General features: G+C 32.9%; 6 protein-coding genes and 1 non-coding gene across 7 annotated transcripts in view; 3 read left to right on the top strand and 4 right to left on the bottom strand.

Moving 5' to 3' along the window:
- NAEGRDRAFT_80155 (uncharacterized protein) overlaps positions 1-2,213 on the top strand; it is a gene marked incomplete at both ends in the record, with an annotated part of 6,192 nt that extends 3,979 nt beyond the window's left edge. Inside the window, one exon of the mRNA XM_002675832.1 lies at positions 167-2,213. Coding sequence (XP_002675878.1) covers positions 167-2,213 — 2,047 coding nt within the window. The remainder of the gene's footprint in view (positions 1-166) is intronic.
- An 87-nt stretch (positions 2,214-2,300) lies between these two features.
- Positions 2,301-4,769, bottom strand: NAEGRDRAFT_58368 (uncharacterized protein; the record flags this gene model as incomplete). Its single annotated transcript, XM_002675912.1, has 2 exons — positions 2,301-3,559; positions 3,927-4,769. 2 exons carry the CDS (start codon positions 4,767-4,769, stop codon positions 2,759-2,761), a joined length of 1,644 nt encoding a protein of 547 aa, XP_002675958.1. The 3' UTR covers positions 2,301-2,758.
- A 191-nt stretch (positions 4,770-4,960) lies between these two features.
- Positions 4,961-6,611, bottom strand: NAEGRDRAFT_68904 (uncharacterized protein; the record flags this gene model as incomplete). The annotated part of the gene is made up of 3 exons (XM_002675913.1): positions 4,961-5,286; positions 5,328-6,501; positions 6,561-6,611. The coding sequence occupies 3 exons, from the start codon at positions 6,609-6,611 to the stop codon at positions 4,961-4,963; spliced, it is 1,551 nt and encodes a 516-aa protein (XP_002675959.1).
- A 157-nt stretch (positions 6,612-6,768) lies between these two features.
- On the bottom strand, positions 6,769-6,841 carry NAEGRDRAFT_t384. The gene has a single exon. It is a non-coding gene; the product is annotated as a tRNA-Ile (tRNA).
- Positions 6,842-7,451: 610 nt separating this feature from the next.
- Positions 7,452-10,698, top strand: NAEGRDRAFT_88114 (rab family small GTPase; the record flags this gene model as incomplete). The annotated part of the gene is made up of 4 exons (XM_002675833.1): positions 7,452-7,524; positions 7,575-7,707; positions 7,773-8,515; positions 8,984-10,698. The coding sequence occupies 4 exons, from the start codon at positions 7,452-7,454 to the stop codon at positions 10,675-10,677; spliced, it is 2,643 nt and encodes an 880-aa protein (XP_002675879.1). The 3' UTR covers positions 10,678-10,698.
- An 893-nt stretch (positions 10,699-11,591) lies between these two features.
- Positions 11,592-12,716, bottom strand: NAEGRDRAFT_49967 (uncharacterized protein; the record flags this gene model as incomplete). The annotated part of the gene is made up of 1 exon (XM_002675914.1): positions 11,592-12,716. One exon carries the CDS (start codon positions 12,714-12,716, stop codon positions 11,592-11,594), a length of 1,125 nt encoding a protein of 374 aa, XP_002675960.1.
- Positions 12,717-13,906: 1,190 nt separating this feature from the next.
- Positions 13,907-14,875, top strand: NAEGRDRAFT_68907 (uncharacterized protein; the record flags this gene model as incomplete). Its single annotated transcript, XM_002675834.1, has 1 exon — positions 13,907-14,875. One exon carries the CDS (start codon positions 13,907-13,909, stop codon positions 14,873-14,875), a length of 969 nt encoding a protein of 322 aa, XP_002675880.1.
- Between the last annotated feature and the right edge of the window lie 618 nt (positions 14,876-15,493).

Consider the following 15,493-nt stretch of genomic DNA (forward strand, 5'->3'; position numbering starts at 1 on the left):
GTAATTGCTTGGAATCCAAAAGCAGCAAAAGAATACTCTTATTTGACTCACTTTCTTGTACTTAACTTTTATTCAGTTAGATCTTCAAGATATTTTGTAAAGTTTAACAACGTGTTCCATGACGTATCTACTTGAGTTGACAGCAAGAAATCAACAGAAAAAATAGATCAATGTCTAGCAAGTATTTCCCTCCACATACCTATTGGGATGGTCGATGTTTTCCCAGTCACATAACTTCCTTCGGTACTAATAATTCTTCTTCTGCCAATTATTCATCATCATTTGATGAGAATAATGGTGATGAATTGGATGTCAAGACGTATATTGAAAGTCAACAGGATGATCAACCGATTGGTTATACTCCGATGGGTTCTGCTGCATGGGATGAAGGTTGGCAAGATTTTGATAATGATTCCTCACCATCTTCTCCACAGCCAATAACAAAATCTTCATCAACAGTTAAACAATTCTTTGATGATAACTTTGTTTCTTTAGAAGGAGATGATAATACTGATCAATCAGCAGCAGCAATTGATCAAAGTGAGAAGAATTCTTCCATCAAACCGAATGAAAAATCAAATTCTTTTGATATGGTTGTCTTGTTGCAAAAGTTTTCCTATTATTACTTATCAATTGTGAATAATGATAATTGTGGAGATAGATTTGAAAATGTGGAGGAGAGTGATGTCTTTATGATTCGTCTGCCTTCAGAGACAATTCGTGCCTCGAAGAAATTACTGATATCTGAGAGTAATTTCTTTAAGTTAATGATTGAGAGTCAAATGAAAGAAGCGAATGAAAATCAAGTGGATTTTAGTGCTCTTTCGAATGAAGAGGAATTGGACACACTCAAGATTTTGAATTTTCTGAGATATGGTAATATAGGCGTGCCAATTAAGGGAACAGCTTTTCCTTTAAATTTGGAAGATTTTGGAAGTAATCTTATTGGGATTGTGGATTTATTGAGATTATTGGATGTGGCTGATAAGTTTGGAGTTGCTTCTTTTATTGTGTCGGTGACGAGTATTCTGAATCAATATAATGTTATGATATTACTTGAGAAAGCTCTTCAAATTACACCAGAATTGGGGAGCATTCTAATTGAAGCGTGCATTTCTGTAATTTCACATAATTTGCCCTGTGTTTTAGGTGGTTTAATCTATGAAGGGGTCATTGATCAATTTCTGGAACGAATTCCAACCAGTATAGACGAATGGAATAAGAAATGCAAGGAAACTTACAAGATATTCAAACAAATCCAAATGTTCAACATCAAAACCGATACCAAACTCTTCATGCTACAATCTTTAAAGACCAATCCAACAGTGAACTATCTGGTTGATGTTTTGCCGTGTGACATATTTTTGAGAGTTATGAAATGTACAAATCAGCTGTGTGTTGATGATTTTCTTGGATTAATCACATTGTGGATCTTATCGAGCTCTTTTGAAACATGCTTTCAAGATTATTCCACATTGGAAAATCTCGAAACTGACAATTTAATTTATAGATTGAGAGAAGGAATCATTCTTGCATTGGAAAATGTCAACATGATGAAAATGACTCACAATAGAAGCTTATTTATGCTTCTTCATCCAATTATGAGATATTACAGCAGATCCTATCCTTTGGAATTCCAAGATTTATTTTCGACATTTCTTGTGGAAACAGCAGATCCAAAAAACTCAATAGGTGATTACACCTCTTTACACATGCTGGCAACTCAGACCATTGCACCCATGCTAAAGAAATGCTTTGGAGATCATCCAATTTTGCCTAAAAAAGATATTGCTGAGCTATATTATCAATTCTGTTTTGATTCCACAGATAATTCTTATACGACAGATAATGCGCAAAGGATTATTCCTCAACTTTTTGCAAAAATAATCAAGGAACAGGAAAATGATGAGATCATTAATGAATTTTCAAAATTACTGACCTATGTCATGTTTCATCAGTTTGGCAAGTTTGTTGAACAAGTTCCTAAACCTGCATTACCAATAGAAAAATATAAGATAATTGGACAAAAGAACTCTTTGAAATCTTTCGAGGCTAACTTATTTGGATTGGACGCCTCAGGAAAGACACTTCTATTAGAGAGAATGAAATCCCCAAATTCTAATGAGGTAGTTCAAACTTTTCAAACGATTGGATTTAATAATGAAACTATTTCATATGGAGGTGCTCCTATTAATGTTGTAAGTAGATTTTGAGTTTAGGATAATAATGTGTGGATTCTATTAAGGTTGATGTTGGTGGGTCGGTAAGACTTAGAGGATTGTGGAAGAATTTCGTCTCACCAAATGCTCCTGATTTACTTGTCATGGTTGTTGACCTTTCCAATAGACAAAGATTCCAAGAAGCAAGAGAAAGTTTCGACAAACTAATGAACAATGTGGACACTCAACAAGATGATGGAAATGCCAAACCACTCTCTATTTTATTACTCGCCAATAAGACAGATTGCATACCAGATAAGGAACTTAGATCCGTCTTGGAATCAGAATTATTCAAGACATTCGAAACTTCTTCTTATTTATCAACATACAACTTGTTGTGGAATAATTACCGATTCAAGTACATGTCCTGCTCTGCAAAGACTGGAGAGGGAATTGAGAATATTTGGAATTGGTTTTTTGAAAATGAATTCCTTAGTCAGTATTCAGTCGAGGAGAATCGTTACTTTATTCCTCTACCTTCATCAGCAGAATGGCTCGCCTAAAACTATTTGATGGTATTGATCTCGATTCAGAATAAGTTATTTATTTTGTCTTTCTGCAATTAGTTTGCTATGATATTCCTTAATTTCTGGATCATTTCTCATTTCAAAAGGAGTATAACAAAGTACATCAGGATTTTTTTCAATAGCTTTCATGACAATATCCTTTTGATTTCTCAAATCAGCTGAAGCATATTTGATGGCTAATCCATCTTTCTCAACAGCCAACATGATAATTTCTCGATCATTCTTGATAGCAAAGGGTAATTTGTCAATAATGGTGGTATCTCCTTTAATAGCAATCTTTAGCAGCTCCCTATCGTTTTCAAATTCTTTCAAACAAATAAAGGCACGTCCATTTTGTTTAACTGCCATTTCAGCAAGTTCTCTATCTTTCTGAAATTCTTCTGGGGCGTCTGCAATTGCACATCCATCATTTTCAATGGCTTTTCTAACAATTTCTCTATCATTTTTCAATTCATCACCCACACCTCTCAAAATTCTTCCATTATTGGCAACAGCTGCCATTACAATCTCCCTATCATTTGAAAATTCCTTTGGAAGCCATGATAGATTACCACTACTAGCAGCAGCCATCACAATTTCCCTATCCTTCTCTAATCCATCACTTATAATTCCATGTTTCTTTGCAGATGCAAGATTAACATCTCTATCCTTTTTCAATTTCTTTGGTATTTCATAGGACAAGTCATATTCACTCTTTTCAATAAGCTTTATAACAAACTCCTTATCATTCCACAATTTAAATTCTTTGGCAACTACCATCATATCAGATGCAGTTGACAATTTTGCAGTCTGCTCAATAATCATTGAACGATCCTTAGAGAAAAATGGAACTTTACACGAATAATAAACGAACATGAGATGATTTTAGAAAATTACAATTTTATATTCTGTTGAGAAATGATTCCATGTCGAGAGTGTCTTCTGCCATCCAGTTAATTGGTGCATGTTGTGGTGTTTTGGTAGTTTGAGATTTGTCATGATTGGATGGATCTTCTTGTTGCCAAATGCTATCATTTGGAGGATAGGTTGGCATTGTACTATTGTAAGAATTCAGTGGTTGAAATTGTTGTTGTGGTTGAGTAGATTGTTGAGCTATCTCAATGCTTCTAATTTGGGATGAATTGGCTTGTGAAAGAGGAGAAAGAGTGAGAGAATTCACATACTGGAAAGGATAATCCACCTCAAGCACTCTGTTTGGAATAAAATTGTCTAATGGAATTGCCTTAAACTTTTCAAGTTCTTTCTCAATCTGCTCCCTCGGTGAAGGATCTGGCAAATTCTCCTTCTTCTTATCAACAATTTCTTTAATTTCCCATTCAATTCTTCTAATAGTACAATGTGAATCATGAATTCCCAACCAATGCAAAGTTTTCGAATTGATCTTGTCGCCAATCATGTGGCCATGAATTGTGGAGAAGGCATGTTCATCTCCCTTCATTCTGTCACATCTGTAAATTAACCATCCATCACATGCAAACATTTGCTCATTCTTTGCTGATTGATTGGTGAATTCTAGAGAATGAACACACAAATATACTTCATGACAATTCTCATCTTGAATGATTTTGCATTGATTTCTCTTGTATTGAACGCTTTCATTGAGATGCAATTGACCGTGAGTCAATATCGAACAACAATTTCTATTATTCTCTGCAATCATCAACGTTTCTTCATAATTCTTCAAGATTGTCTTGATCATTTCATCTCTAATCTTTTGAAAATTGAAGAAGATTTCTGATTGGGAGAGAGCTACTAGCTTACTCAACAAGGTGGTCAAATCAATTTTATATACACTTGATTCATAAGCGTACCATCTGTCTTTCTTTGATTCCTTCTTCTTGGTTGTGGTAGCTTGATTATCAACACTTTGATTATCGATTTCTTCATCATCACCCTCATCACGATTTTTTTTATTATTATTAATTTTTCTAATTTTTATTTCGGAATCATCGGAGGTTGATGTTTCTTCATGTTTTCTCTTGGTAGATTGTTTCTTGGTGGTAGAGCTTCTTGTTCTTGGCATCTGATAATGATTTATAGTTCAAGAATTTTCAGCTGAATTTTTACTTACTTTTTTGTTCAGGCTTTTTTTTTTGAAATTGTTTGAAATGACTCTAGCCAGCTTTTATAGGGCAGGAAAACGAAAAATTTTGCAACGCATATTAATAGTATTGTAAAGTTTAATAAATTTTTACTGGTTGAATTTGAATTACTCTATGGTTTGCACGATTTTTTGTGGTCTTTCCAGGCATTAACTTGGCATTCTCTGGAGCAATAATGCACCTTTTTACATTTGGCACAAACTTTAAGATTCTGTGTCGAACCACACACTGCACATGTTTTGAGTATTTTTGGTATGGTTGCAATCGCCATTCGTGGTTCATTACGTGTTGGTTGTGAGTTTGGTGGCTTGATTTTTTCCAAATCCTCCTCTGTTAATAACTTCCTCAAGGATTTTTTCAAATTTAAATTTGTATCATAGTATTGAGGTTCCAATACTCCTTCAGTGTTTATCCATTTGGTGCCAGCTTCCCACCCAGCTTAATGTGTTATAATTCATCCAACATATTTCAAAACTTACATTCTGGAAGTGTTCCTATTGGTGCTTTCCAACCAACACTTCTATCCAAATTATCCAGTCTCTGTGATTCAAAATAAATAGTGCCATTGAGTGTATCAAGTAAAAGTTCTGATAGAATTTCCTTACTAGCGTATTCCCTCTGGCTGAAATTATGAAATGCTTCAATAATGTAACATTGTGTGGCATAGTCACTTGTTTCACTCAAGAGTTTAGCCATTTCACTAAATAATTCTTTCGACAATCTTGATAACAAGATAATGTCTTCAAATTCTTCGTATTCAATTTGTGAAAACCAATAAACTGCCTTTGTTAGACATCGTAGACAATCCACCACAGTGATTTTCATGAATTTTTCATTCACAGTTGACATATTCTGCCTCGTAAGTAAATCCATTTGATAGGTAGCCTTTCCCATTTTCTTTGTATCCACAAGATGATTTTCAATGGTTACATATTTTGTTTCTGCTTGTACTTCTTGCTGTTTAATCTTTGAAATTGTTGCAGAATCTTTCACTTCCGATTTAAATTGCCACTCATTAATAAATTTGAAACAATGTAAAATTGCCTCCACTGCCTTTGCATCAATCATTTCAATTTTTGCAATTTTAGCAAGTAAACTCCTTCTGGTCTGTTTCTCCTCTTTCGATGATATTTGATTCTCCACCACAAATTTGAAAATACTAGCAAAACACATCAAAACCTCCCTCTTCTCTATCGTATGCTGATCAACTATAACACTTATCAAATTTTGCAATAAGGGAAATGTTTTTCCATAATATCCCTGTCCTCCTGATTCAACAATTGCTTCTTCACAACATTTCCTCATAATAATATTAATAATCCTAGCAGCATAAAAAGATGTAAATTCCATATCATATCTCTTCAAAAACTGAACCATTATTGGAAGACACTCTGATTCAATGTAAAAGGCTGTACCACCTGTTATATCCGATCCACTCACATGTTGAATTAAATTTGATAAGGGAAGTAAGAGGAAATTCTTTGATTCGGAATTTTGTGGCCACTGTCTGAAGAATTCTCTCACGTTACTGCCATCACGTGATTCCATGGCACAGAAGAGACAATTGTGTGGTCCAAATTTAATACCATGATGTTCTTCATGTTTTTGATTTTGTTTATTATTTGATGATGCTGATGGATTAACATTGTGATGCTGTTTTTGATCGGAATGATGAAGAGAATTTAATGATTTTATAGTGAGAATGTACGTACAAATTTCATCATGTGCATTTCATAGAGAAAGGCCTTTTGTGTAATGTTCATTTTTTTTTGTTTAATTTGCCAATTCATTCTATAGTAGGAATTTTACCATTTAATCCATATCATTATTTGGTACTGTATTTTCTCATCTGGAAAATAGCAAGAATAGCAAGCATTGCTTCAAAAACTAAAAAATTCTGAATTTAGATTCAAAATTATCTGCTGACGGACGGGATCGAACCGGCGACCAATGGCTTATTAGACCAACGCTCTACCGACTGAGCTACGCCAGCTTACACTTAGTTGGAAATACCTTAATAAATGTGTAAAAGAAACAATTATGAGATTTATTCAGAATATTAGATAATTTTAAATCATTCTCTCTTACAAAAACCAGCAATAATTTCCCTTTCACTCTTCTTCTCCTAAAAAAAGTTAGCACTGAAATTATCAAATACTGTAGGGATATACTCCACTGGATAGGTATTAGTAGCCAATCTAATAAAGAGACAAGTTTTCCCAATAGAATTATTACCTAAACAAATTCTAATTAAATCTCTATAAATGATACCTACCAAATGATTTTTCTCAACAATATTTCAACAAAATGTTGTTAAAAATCATGTTTTCCCAATAGAATTACATATACTTTTCCAAATCGTTTTGAACTTCTTCAGATTTGCATTTACAGTCATTGATCATTAATTTTACATGGTCCAAACAAAACTGTTCCCAATATCTATCATCTTAACAAAGCTGACAAATTCTCATGTAAAATCATTTCCACCTGTAATAAATCATGAACATGTAGGAATGATAAAATCACTTGAAATTTAACATCATCAAAGTCACGTTTGGAGGAATTATTAATAGCCAAGATAAATTTAAAAAAATAGCCAATCAATGATATCATCCTCTAAAACTCCTCCAAAGTTTGTGTCATATAAATTGATCTTGTTGGGCAGCAGTTCTACGGGTGAGTGTTTTTAATATGAGCTTTTAAAATTCACAACACATGATAATCAGGAAAGACGAATCTGGTCTTGCGATTTGTTAGAGGATACTTTAGTGAGCATGAGGAGAGCACTATTGGAGCTGCTTTCTTGACTCAAACTGTACCATTGGAGGATAGAGTTGTGAAATTTGAAATTTGGGATACGTAGGTTTTAGTATCTTTGATTAATCATTGAATGATTATTGTAAATGCATTTGAAACAATTATAGTAGTGGACAAGAACGATACAAATCATTGCCAGCAATGTACTTTAGAGGAGCTTATGCAGCTCTTGTGGTGTATGATATTACCGATGCAGAGTCGTTCATACAAGCCCAAAAGTGGGTGACACTAGTTCAACAAGGTAATTCGACATTAGTAATTGCTCTTGCTGGTAATAATGCGCACTTGGAGGATAAACGTCAAGTCGAGACATTTGAAGCCAAAGCATATGCTGAAAAGCATTCACTAATTTTCATGGAAACCTCAGCCAATACTGCTCAAAATGTTAATGAAATTTTTACTGCCCTAGCTCGCAAAATGCCAGTCGATACATCAATAGAAAGGGTGATGGCTTTTGAAGCTGTGAGGGAAAATTGGACAGTATTCAAATCACTTCAAGAAAACTTTAAAAGTGACAGAGACATTGCACTACTTGCAATTAGGAAAAATGGGTTGGCCTTAGAATTTGTATCAGTGGAACTGAAGAATGACAAATTATTGGTTCTTGATGCTGTGGAAAATCAAGGAATTGCATTGCAATATGCTTCAATGAATTTGAGGGCAGATAAGGAAGTGGTTCTTAGAGCTGTCAAAAATAATGGACTTGCTCTACAATATACCACAACAGAGAATTGCTCAGATGAAAAAATTATTCTGGATGCTATTGAAAATGATGTAACCTCCTTTCAGTTTGCTTCACAGGAAAAAAGATTTGATAAGGAATTTGTGAGAAAGGCAATATCAAAGGATTGTAAATGTTTTAATTTTACAGAATTGCAACACGATACTGAAATAATTCTCTTTGCTTTAGAGAATGGATATTCTCTCAAATATGCAAGCATGGAGCAACGAAACCATAGACCCTTGATATTGGAAGCAGTTAAAAAAGATGGAAATGCTCTTCGCTATGCCCCAAAATATTTACAAGACATTGAGCTAATTTTTATAGCCATTAATAATGGATTTACAAATCCAAAAAACATACTCACAAACGAACATTTAATATTGCAAGGTTTTACAAGAAATGTTATCAGTTTTCCAGATATTCCGAAAGAATTCAGAAACAACAAACAAATTTTGATGGAAATAATAGCAAGATTTACAAAATTATATAATAACTCAAAGATGGAATATTACCAAGACATATCAAAATTTCAATCACTCTACAAGAGTGATCTAAAAATTTCATTAATGAATAATATTTTACAATCTTCAATAGATTCACATGCTATTACATGTTATGAATTGTTTCATGACTTGATTTTAATCGACACATTAAAAAGAGAAGAGCTCAGAAATTGGGGAAGGAAATGTAGAATGACATTGATATGGGCACAATATATTCCTGGCTTGTTACAATACTTGTCAAAAAACCATGTACCAAATATTGATTTAGAATTGGCAGTATATTTTTCCAATTACAGACCTAGAGGTACCTTTTCATTTAAAAGAACATATCCAAAGGAAATGTGGATAGAACTTAATCTTCTCAAGGAGATTTCTAATCATATCACCAAATTTAATTTAAGATCAGAATTAATTTTGGATTATCCATTTTACAATTCAAATTACTACCTGTTACTAGATTTTATTACTAATATCATTAATGGATCTTTACAGGAAGTTAATTTCCAAAATATCAATTCATACACGTTTAATTTTTCAGATATATTTAACAAGGAATGTACGGATACATTAATTTCAACTTGGATATCCCTAGATAATTTTCCAAAATTGTCCTCAATTTCAGAATTATTGAATCAAAATAAGGAAATATATTTGGAAGAGAGAGGTTATGCTTCTATAATACATTCAAAGTTTCCACTCTATATACCCACATCTATACTTGGAAAGGGCGCTGAAGGTATCGTTTTTGAATGTTATAATGTTAAAGAAAGAAAAACGGTGGCATTCAAATTGAACTTTCAATATAATTTACAAGATCATGTAATAGTTGAATTATTAATGAAAAATATTGATGGAATAATTCACTGTCATGAATGTAACGTATTTGAATATTCTGACAAGAAAATCAAATATATCATTATGGAAAAAGGGGAAAAAATTGGGCCTGCACTAGAGGACATTTACAATAGAAACAATAATATGCTTGACAAGGAATCACTCACAACAATTCTACAAATGTTTGTACAAATATTACTGGCAGTGAATAATTTACATAACAATAATTTTGCCCATCGAGATTTGAAACTCGCTAATATGGTTCTAGTAGGTGATACTATTAAGATTATCGATTTGGATTCCTCGAGAGTTATCATGACTAACAAATCTTGCACATTGAATATTGGCACACTGAAATATATTGCCCCAGAATTATATAATAATGAAAGTGAAAGAATTTTACAGAACTTTGAAATATCCAAACAATGTGACATGTTTTCTTTGGGATGTATATTATTGGAAATACTCATTCATCAACCCTTAATGTTAGACTCTGAATATTGTAATCAGGAGCAAATGGAAGATGATCTAAATATCCAGCATTTTACAAATTCTGGATTGTACTTTCATCAAGCTGTTGGCACACAATACCTTCAACACAAGCTCCATCATGCAATCAAAATGCAAATAGATAGAATGGTTGATTCTTCATTAGAAATTAATACAATCCTCTCTAGGATAATCATTACAATGATTCAACAAAATCCAAACCTCAGAGGCAATTGTGCTATGTATTTACAAATATTTAAAGAACTATTATTGTCCTTAAACAATAGTCAACCACTAATACTACCAGAAACTTTAACCAAAAATCTACTTGATTTTAATAAGAATATTATTACATTGTTAAAAGAAGAAAACTTGCAGCTTAAAACAAAGAATGAACAATTGGAAATGGAATTGATTAAATTAAGAGAAGAATTAACTTTTCTTTCACACAAGAATAAATAGAGTTGATCATAATTTATGGTTAAACAAAATGTCAAATATTCACCAGATAGAAATAATCAGCTTAGGAGTTTGAAAGGAATGGCTGCTCTACCAACTGAGCTACGCCAGCTTACAATCAATATCTTAGAATGATTAATATGTTTCACTCTAACACAAATTTGTTTTTTCAAACCAACAGACGCCTTTTCCTTAAATATTCCTTGATAATATCACTGGGAAGATTTAGCAACCCTTCACAAGTCAGTGCACTTGTTTGTAATGCAATCCAATTTGCCAACATTTCACATACGTGAGTGGCTTGGTAAATTTAGCTCTGATTAAATGTTTGTATTGTTCTGGATCATTTCTCTGGGACTGGATCTACAGGAGTTCAGTATATGCTATTAACGATCAAACTGAACTGGAGCAGTTACAAATTACACTTGAATTAGAATAAACAATAGACTTCTTTGTAATCGTTCATATACTTGTTTTGGGAATTGTACTGCTTGTCAATTAGAATAATCTTACTCATCAATTTGTAATGTGTTGATAGACTATGTTCTACATTATTGCTAGTTGATGTTGAGGGAACAACATTAAATGTTTTCCATCCTAATAAAATGTCACTGATTCCCATAAAATCAACACAAAGGGTAAATCATTTGTGTAATCCATATTTTTCACAACAGTCTCCCTATGATAGATGTGTATTCACAATTTGCTTAGACAATAAGCAACAGAAATATAATTGATAAATCTACAGTGTTATGGTGTGGCATTTTTCTATGTGGTTGTTGTTTCATCTAACGTTAAGAAATTGCTAAGGTTTGGTTGGGAAAAGTGAGATCTCCACAGAAGTTGGTATGATAGATTTTGTTGTGGAATTGCAACAGGAAATTGGCAGGTGTTGGATTTAAATAATATTTTACAATTTATTCAGAGCTTGTAAGCTTTGAATCATTAGATAATTTTAAATCATTCTCCATTCTTACTCCAAAACGAAATAAAATCTCATCATATTTTCTCTCTCTAACAAAACCAGCAATAATTTCCATTTCACTCTTCTTTAAATCAATGGAACGTTTCAAGCCTGGAAGCTTGAATTTTAGCTTTTCAAATTTAAATCCACAATTTAATTGTAATTCACGACGAAGAGCCACATGAAAACTATCCACCGATTCAAAATCTTGTTCTCTCAAGCGGACCAATCTTCTTTCCTTCTTGCTTCTATCATGAACACAAATTATTTGATAATTAACATTGTGTGCTTGTTGATTATTGTGAGTCGATGATGATGTTGTGTAGATTGTGGAAAGTACTTGTTGTTTGTTGATGACTTGTTGCTTCTTTGCAGAGGCTTTCTTAATTGCAGCCTTCTTATACTGTGGAAGATCTGCTGGTTTCTTCTTCTTGTTAGTAGTGGTGGATTCACTCTTTGTTGTTGATGGAGGTGATGTATTGTTAGATGACGAAGTATTATCACTATCGCTTGCCAATACACTAGGTGGAAGCATTTGTTCATCATCTACATCAATTACAGCACCAAGATCAACACTCACCACATCATCTTCCATCATCGGGTTAATATCTTCATCATGATACTGATTATTTTTTAAATTATTATTAATTAAATTATTCTTCTTATCTTCCTTCATCTTTTCTTCCTTGATGGAGAGAATTAAATCTTTAGGAAGGAAGCCCATTTGCTTTGCGAAATTAGCAATCGGCTCATAGAGTTTGGCAATTAATAAACCTCTGTAGCCATTCCAAGATGCTGGTTTGATTGCTGCTAGACTACTAGCAAATTCTGCAACAGAATTGATGATCACGCCATCATATAAATCTGCTTGATGCTCGGGAACGATAGCTTGTTGATAGACCATTCTGTTATAGCAACCAATGAATGGCTTATCAAAGCCAGATGTCTTGATCAATAATCGACTGTGAGAACATGAAGCATGCTTGAAGCATACTGGACATTTGCCAGACCTTCTCTCGTATTGGTAAGGTGTTGTGGAAGTGGAGTTCTTGGTTGATGGTTCTGTCTTGGAGGCCATTTGTATTTGTTATTTGTTTTGTTATTGGTTGTTTTTTTTTGTGTTGGTTTTTAGCAAACGCGTTTGTGTTGCGGGTTTTAAAGCTAGCAGGTTGTGCAAGCAAAAAGTTTTGCTGTGGTGAGTCACCAGGCGCAATTATTTTTGTGACCTGCGTATGTGTAAAATTATTAAATTGTGTCAATGCTTCTTTTTTGAATTGGATAGGCTGCTTTTGAATCAGAGTTTATTTATCTATCGATTATTAATAGAAAATATAATATTATAGAGCCTGTTGAAACTTTAGGAATATTGGTAAAAAGATAAAAGACTACAGCACCACAGGTTCCCAAGTTGTCTCCAACCTCAGTACTGATGTGGCTCGACGATGCTTAACTTCTCAAATCGGACGGGATGAGGTGCATTCATCGTGATATGGCCGTAGTCATACCATTAATTAAAATGTGAAATATAAATGTATCTGGTTTGAGTTTATTTTAATAAGAAACCGATTCTTGGACATTTTGCATTACCACGAATTGTGAATCGGTTTTGAATTCCAATTGAAGTATGTTGTGTGACTACGGAAAAGTGGCATTGATATTTGTGAAATTCCTTCTAGATTAAACAATTGAGCAAACATTGAATGAATCTCTTCAAGTTAGGCTGTGGTAAACATTGCAAATATTGAGTCAATTTGATATGTAAAGAGTGAAGCTAAGAATGCTTTTAAGATCTTTGATGCTTCTGAAGATGAAGAAGAAATTGACTTCCAAAATGTGTATTAAATCGAGTTCAACACCTTGTTATCGTAAATCGCATTCTGTTGTAATCACGTTTCCACCTCTTCATCACCACAAACAATCACCAATATGTATTAATTTTGGAAATTCATTTGATTTTATTAAGGATTTTCCAATTAATATATTAGGAGAGAAAATAATTTTTGTACACATGAGAATTATTGGTGTGTTCGAATATTGATATCTTATTCTTATGTATTCAACACCTTGTTGATGATGTTGTTGATGGAGAAGGCTAGTTGGTTGGCTTGTTTTCAGTGATAATCATGCTGAGTTGGATTGAGAGTGTATTTGTTTTTTTTTGATTTGTTTATTGTAAAGTTACAGAGTGATACGCTTGGTGATTTTTCAAAGGCTTTCGAATACAAACCTGCAGGAAAATTCGTTAGTCTCAAAACTAGCCATTTAAAAATGAAACTAAAGCAATCATCAACATCTCACTGGTACGAAACATGTGGAGAAGCCTTTTTTACACAATTACTCATTCCCTTCCTCCATAATCCATCTCAAGAATTAAAATCACTCTCACAAACCTGCCAATTTATTTATCAAACCTACTCTCAACATTTTGATAATTATTGGAAACGTTTACTATTAAACAAATATTGTGATTTTCAGAAAGGAACATTAGACAGTGAAAAATTGAAAGGAAAATTAATGATGCTCTATTATCAATTGGAATATTTTGAAAATCATTTGGAAAAACTTCCAGAATCTTTGATATCTACTTCTGGTCCTATCGGAACGGATTCAAAATATGGAGTTTATAGACCATGTTTTATTTCTTCATCTTCTTATGGATATGGTTATGGACAAGGATTCTGTACCATGTTGACCAGTTCATTCTTTTCAGAGGATTATGATCCAAGAATTTCCATTGATGATTATTCTTATAATTTGGAAATGGACGATTTATTAATTCAAAGAAGAAATATTTCACTATTTCCTGCAGTAGTCTATGAAGAATACTCTGCTCTTGTGGATAGTTATATTCAAAGGAGTGATGGAATAATTTTCACATTGGTTTTCTATAGAGAATTTCATCCATTCAATGTAAAAGCGGAAATGGAATCTTTTAGTGGTTTCTACAAGAGAGTGGCCAATGATTCAGATTTATTAAATAGATACATCTTTACTATTGCAATGCACTTTAAAGAAAATATTCCAGAAAGTGAAAGAAATGATCTTGAGGAAGAATTGAGAAAGTATATTGCGGAGAATTATTGTTTTAAAAATTATTTAATTATCAAATGTAATCTTTCTAATAGAGAGCAGGTTCTGAAAACAGTTAGAGAAACTGTGAAAAGATACAGATGTATTAATGTCAATCTATTCTTGAAACATTTTATGAAATCAGAAAAAAAGTGCCTTCTCATGTAAATTATTGATATGCAACTTTCCAATTTTAGATATTTTACAAATCTAGTAATTATCAAAAACTTAAAAACAATTCAAAAAAAATGAATGAACAAGAAGAGAAAGCAATCAGAGAACATGACAAACAAGAAGAAAACACACGTCTATACTATTTAACACAAGTGCCATTTGTCAGTTCATATGGAGGACTTATTGGAGATTGTATGTTTTATGGACATGGAGAAACCTTCTGAATTTTCAGATTTTGACCAATTCACTACATTAGTCAATGTGGATGCTGAACATTATGCAATTTATTCGATTCGTCAACCAACTGGTAGTTCAAGAGTTTATATGATTAGTGGAAAAACAGCTCTTACAATTGTTGTAATGTCTACTTCTATTAATTATATCAATAATAATCTGATTCCAAATTTGGTTTTAACTCTTCCAACAAAATACTTTTCACATTTCATTACTCCTCAATTTGTTTATATTATTGGAGGAGTGTGGAGATCAGAATGTTTCTGATTCTGGAGGATCAATTGACTCAGCTATTGTATTTCCAATAAGTAATGGTTCACTGGTTACAGAAATTGCAACAAATCCATTTTTCTTTTCGTATGGTGTTGCAAGTTTTTT

This window comes from Naegleria gruberi (genome assembly GCF_000004985.1).
Source record: "Naegleria gruberi genomic scaffold NAEGRscaffold_31, whole genome shotgun sequence".
NCBI lineage: Eukaryota > Heterolobosea > Eutetramitea > Acrasida > Naegleriidae > Naegleria > Naegleria gruberi.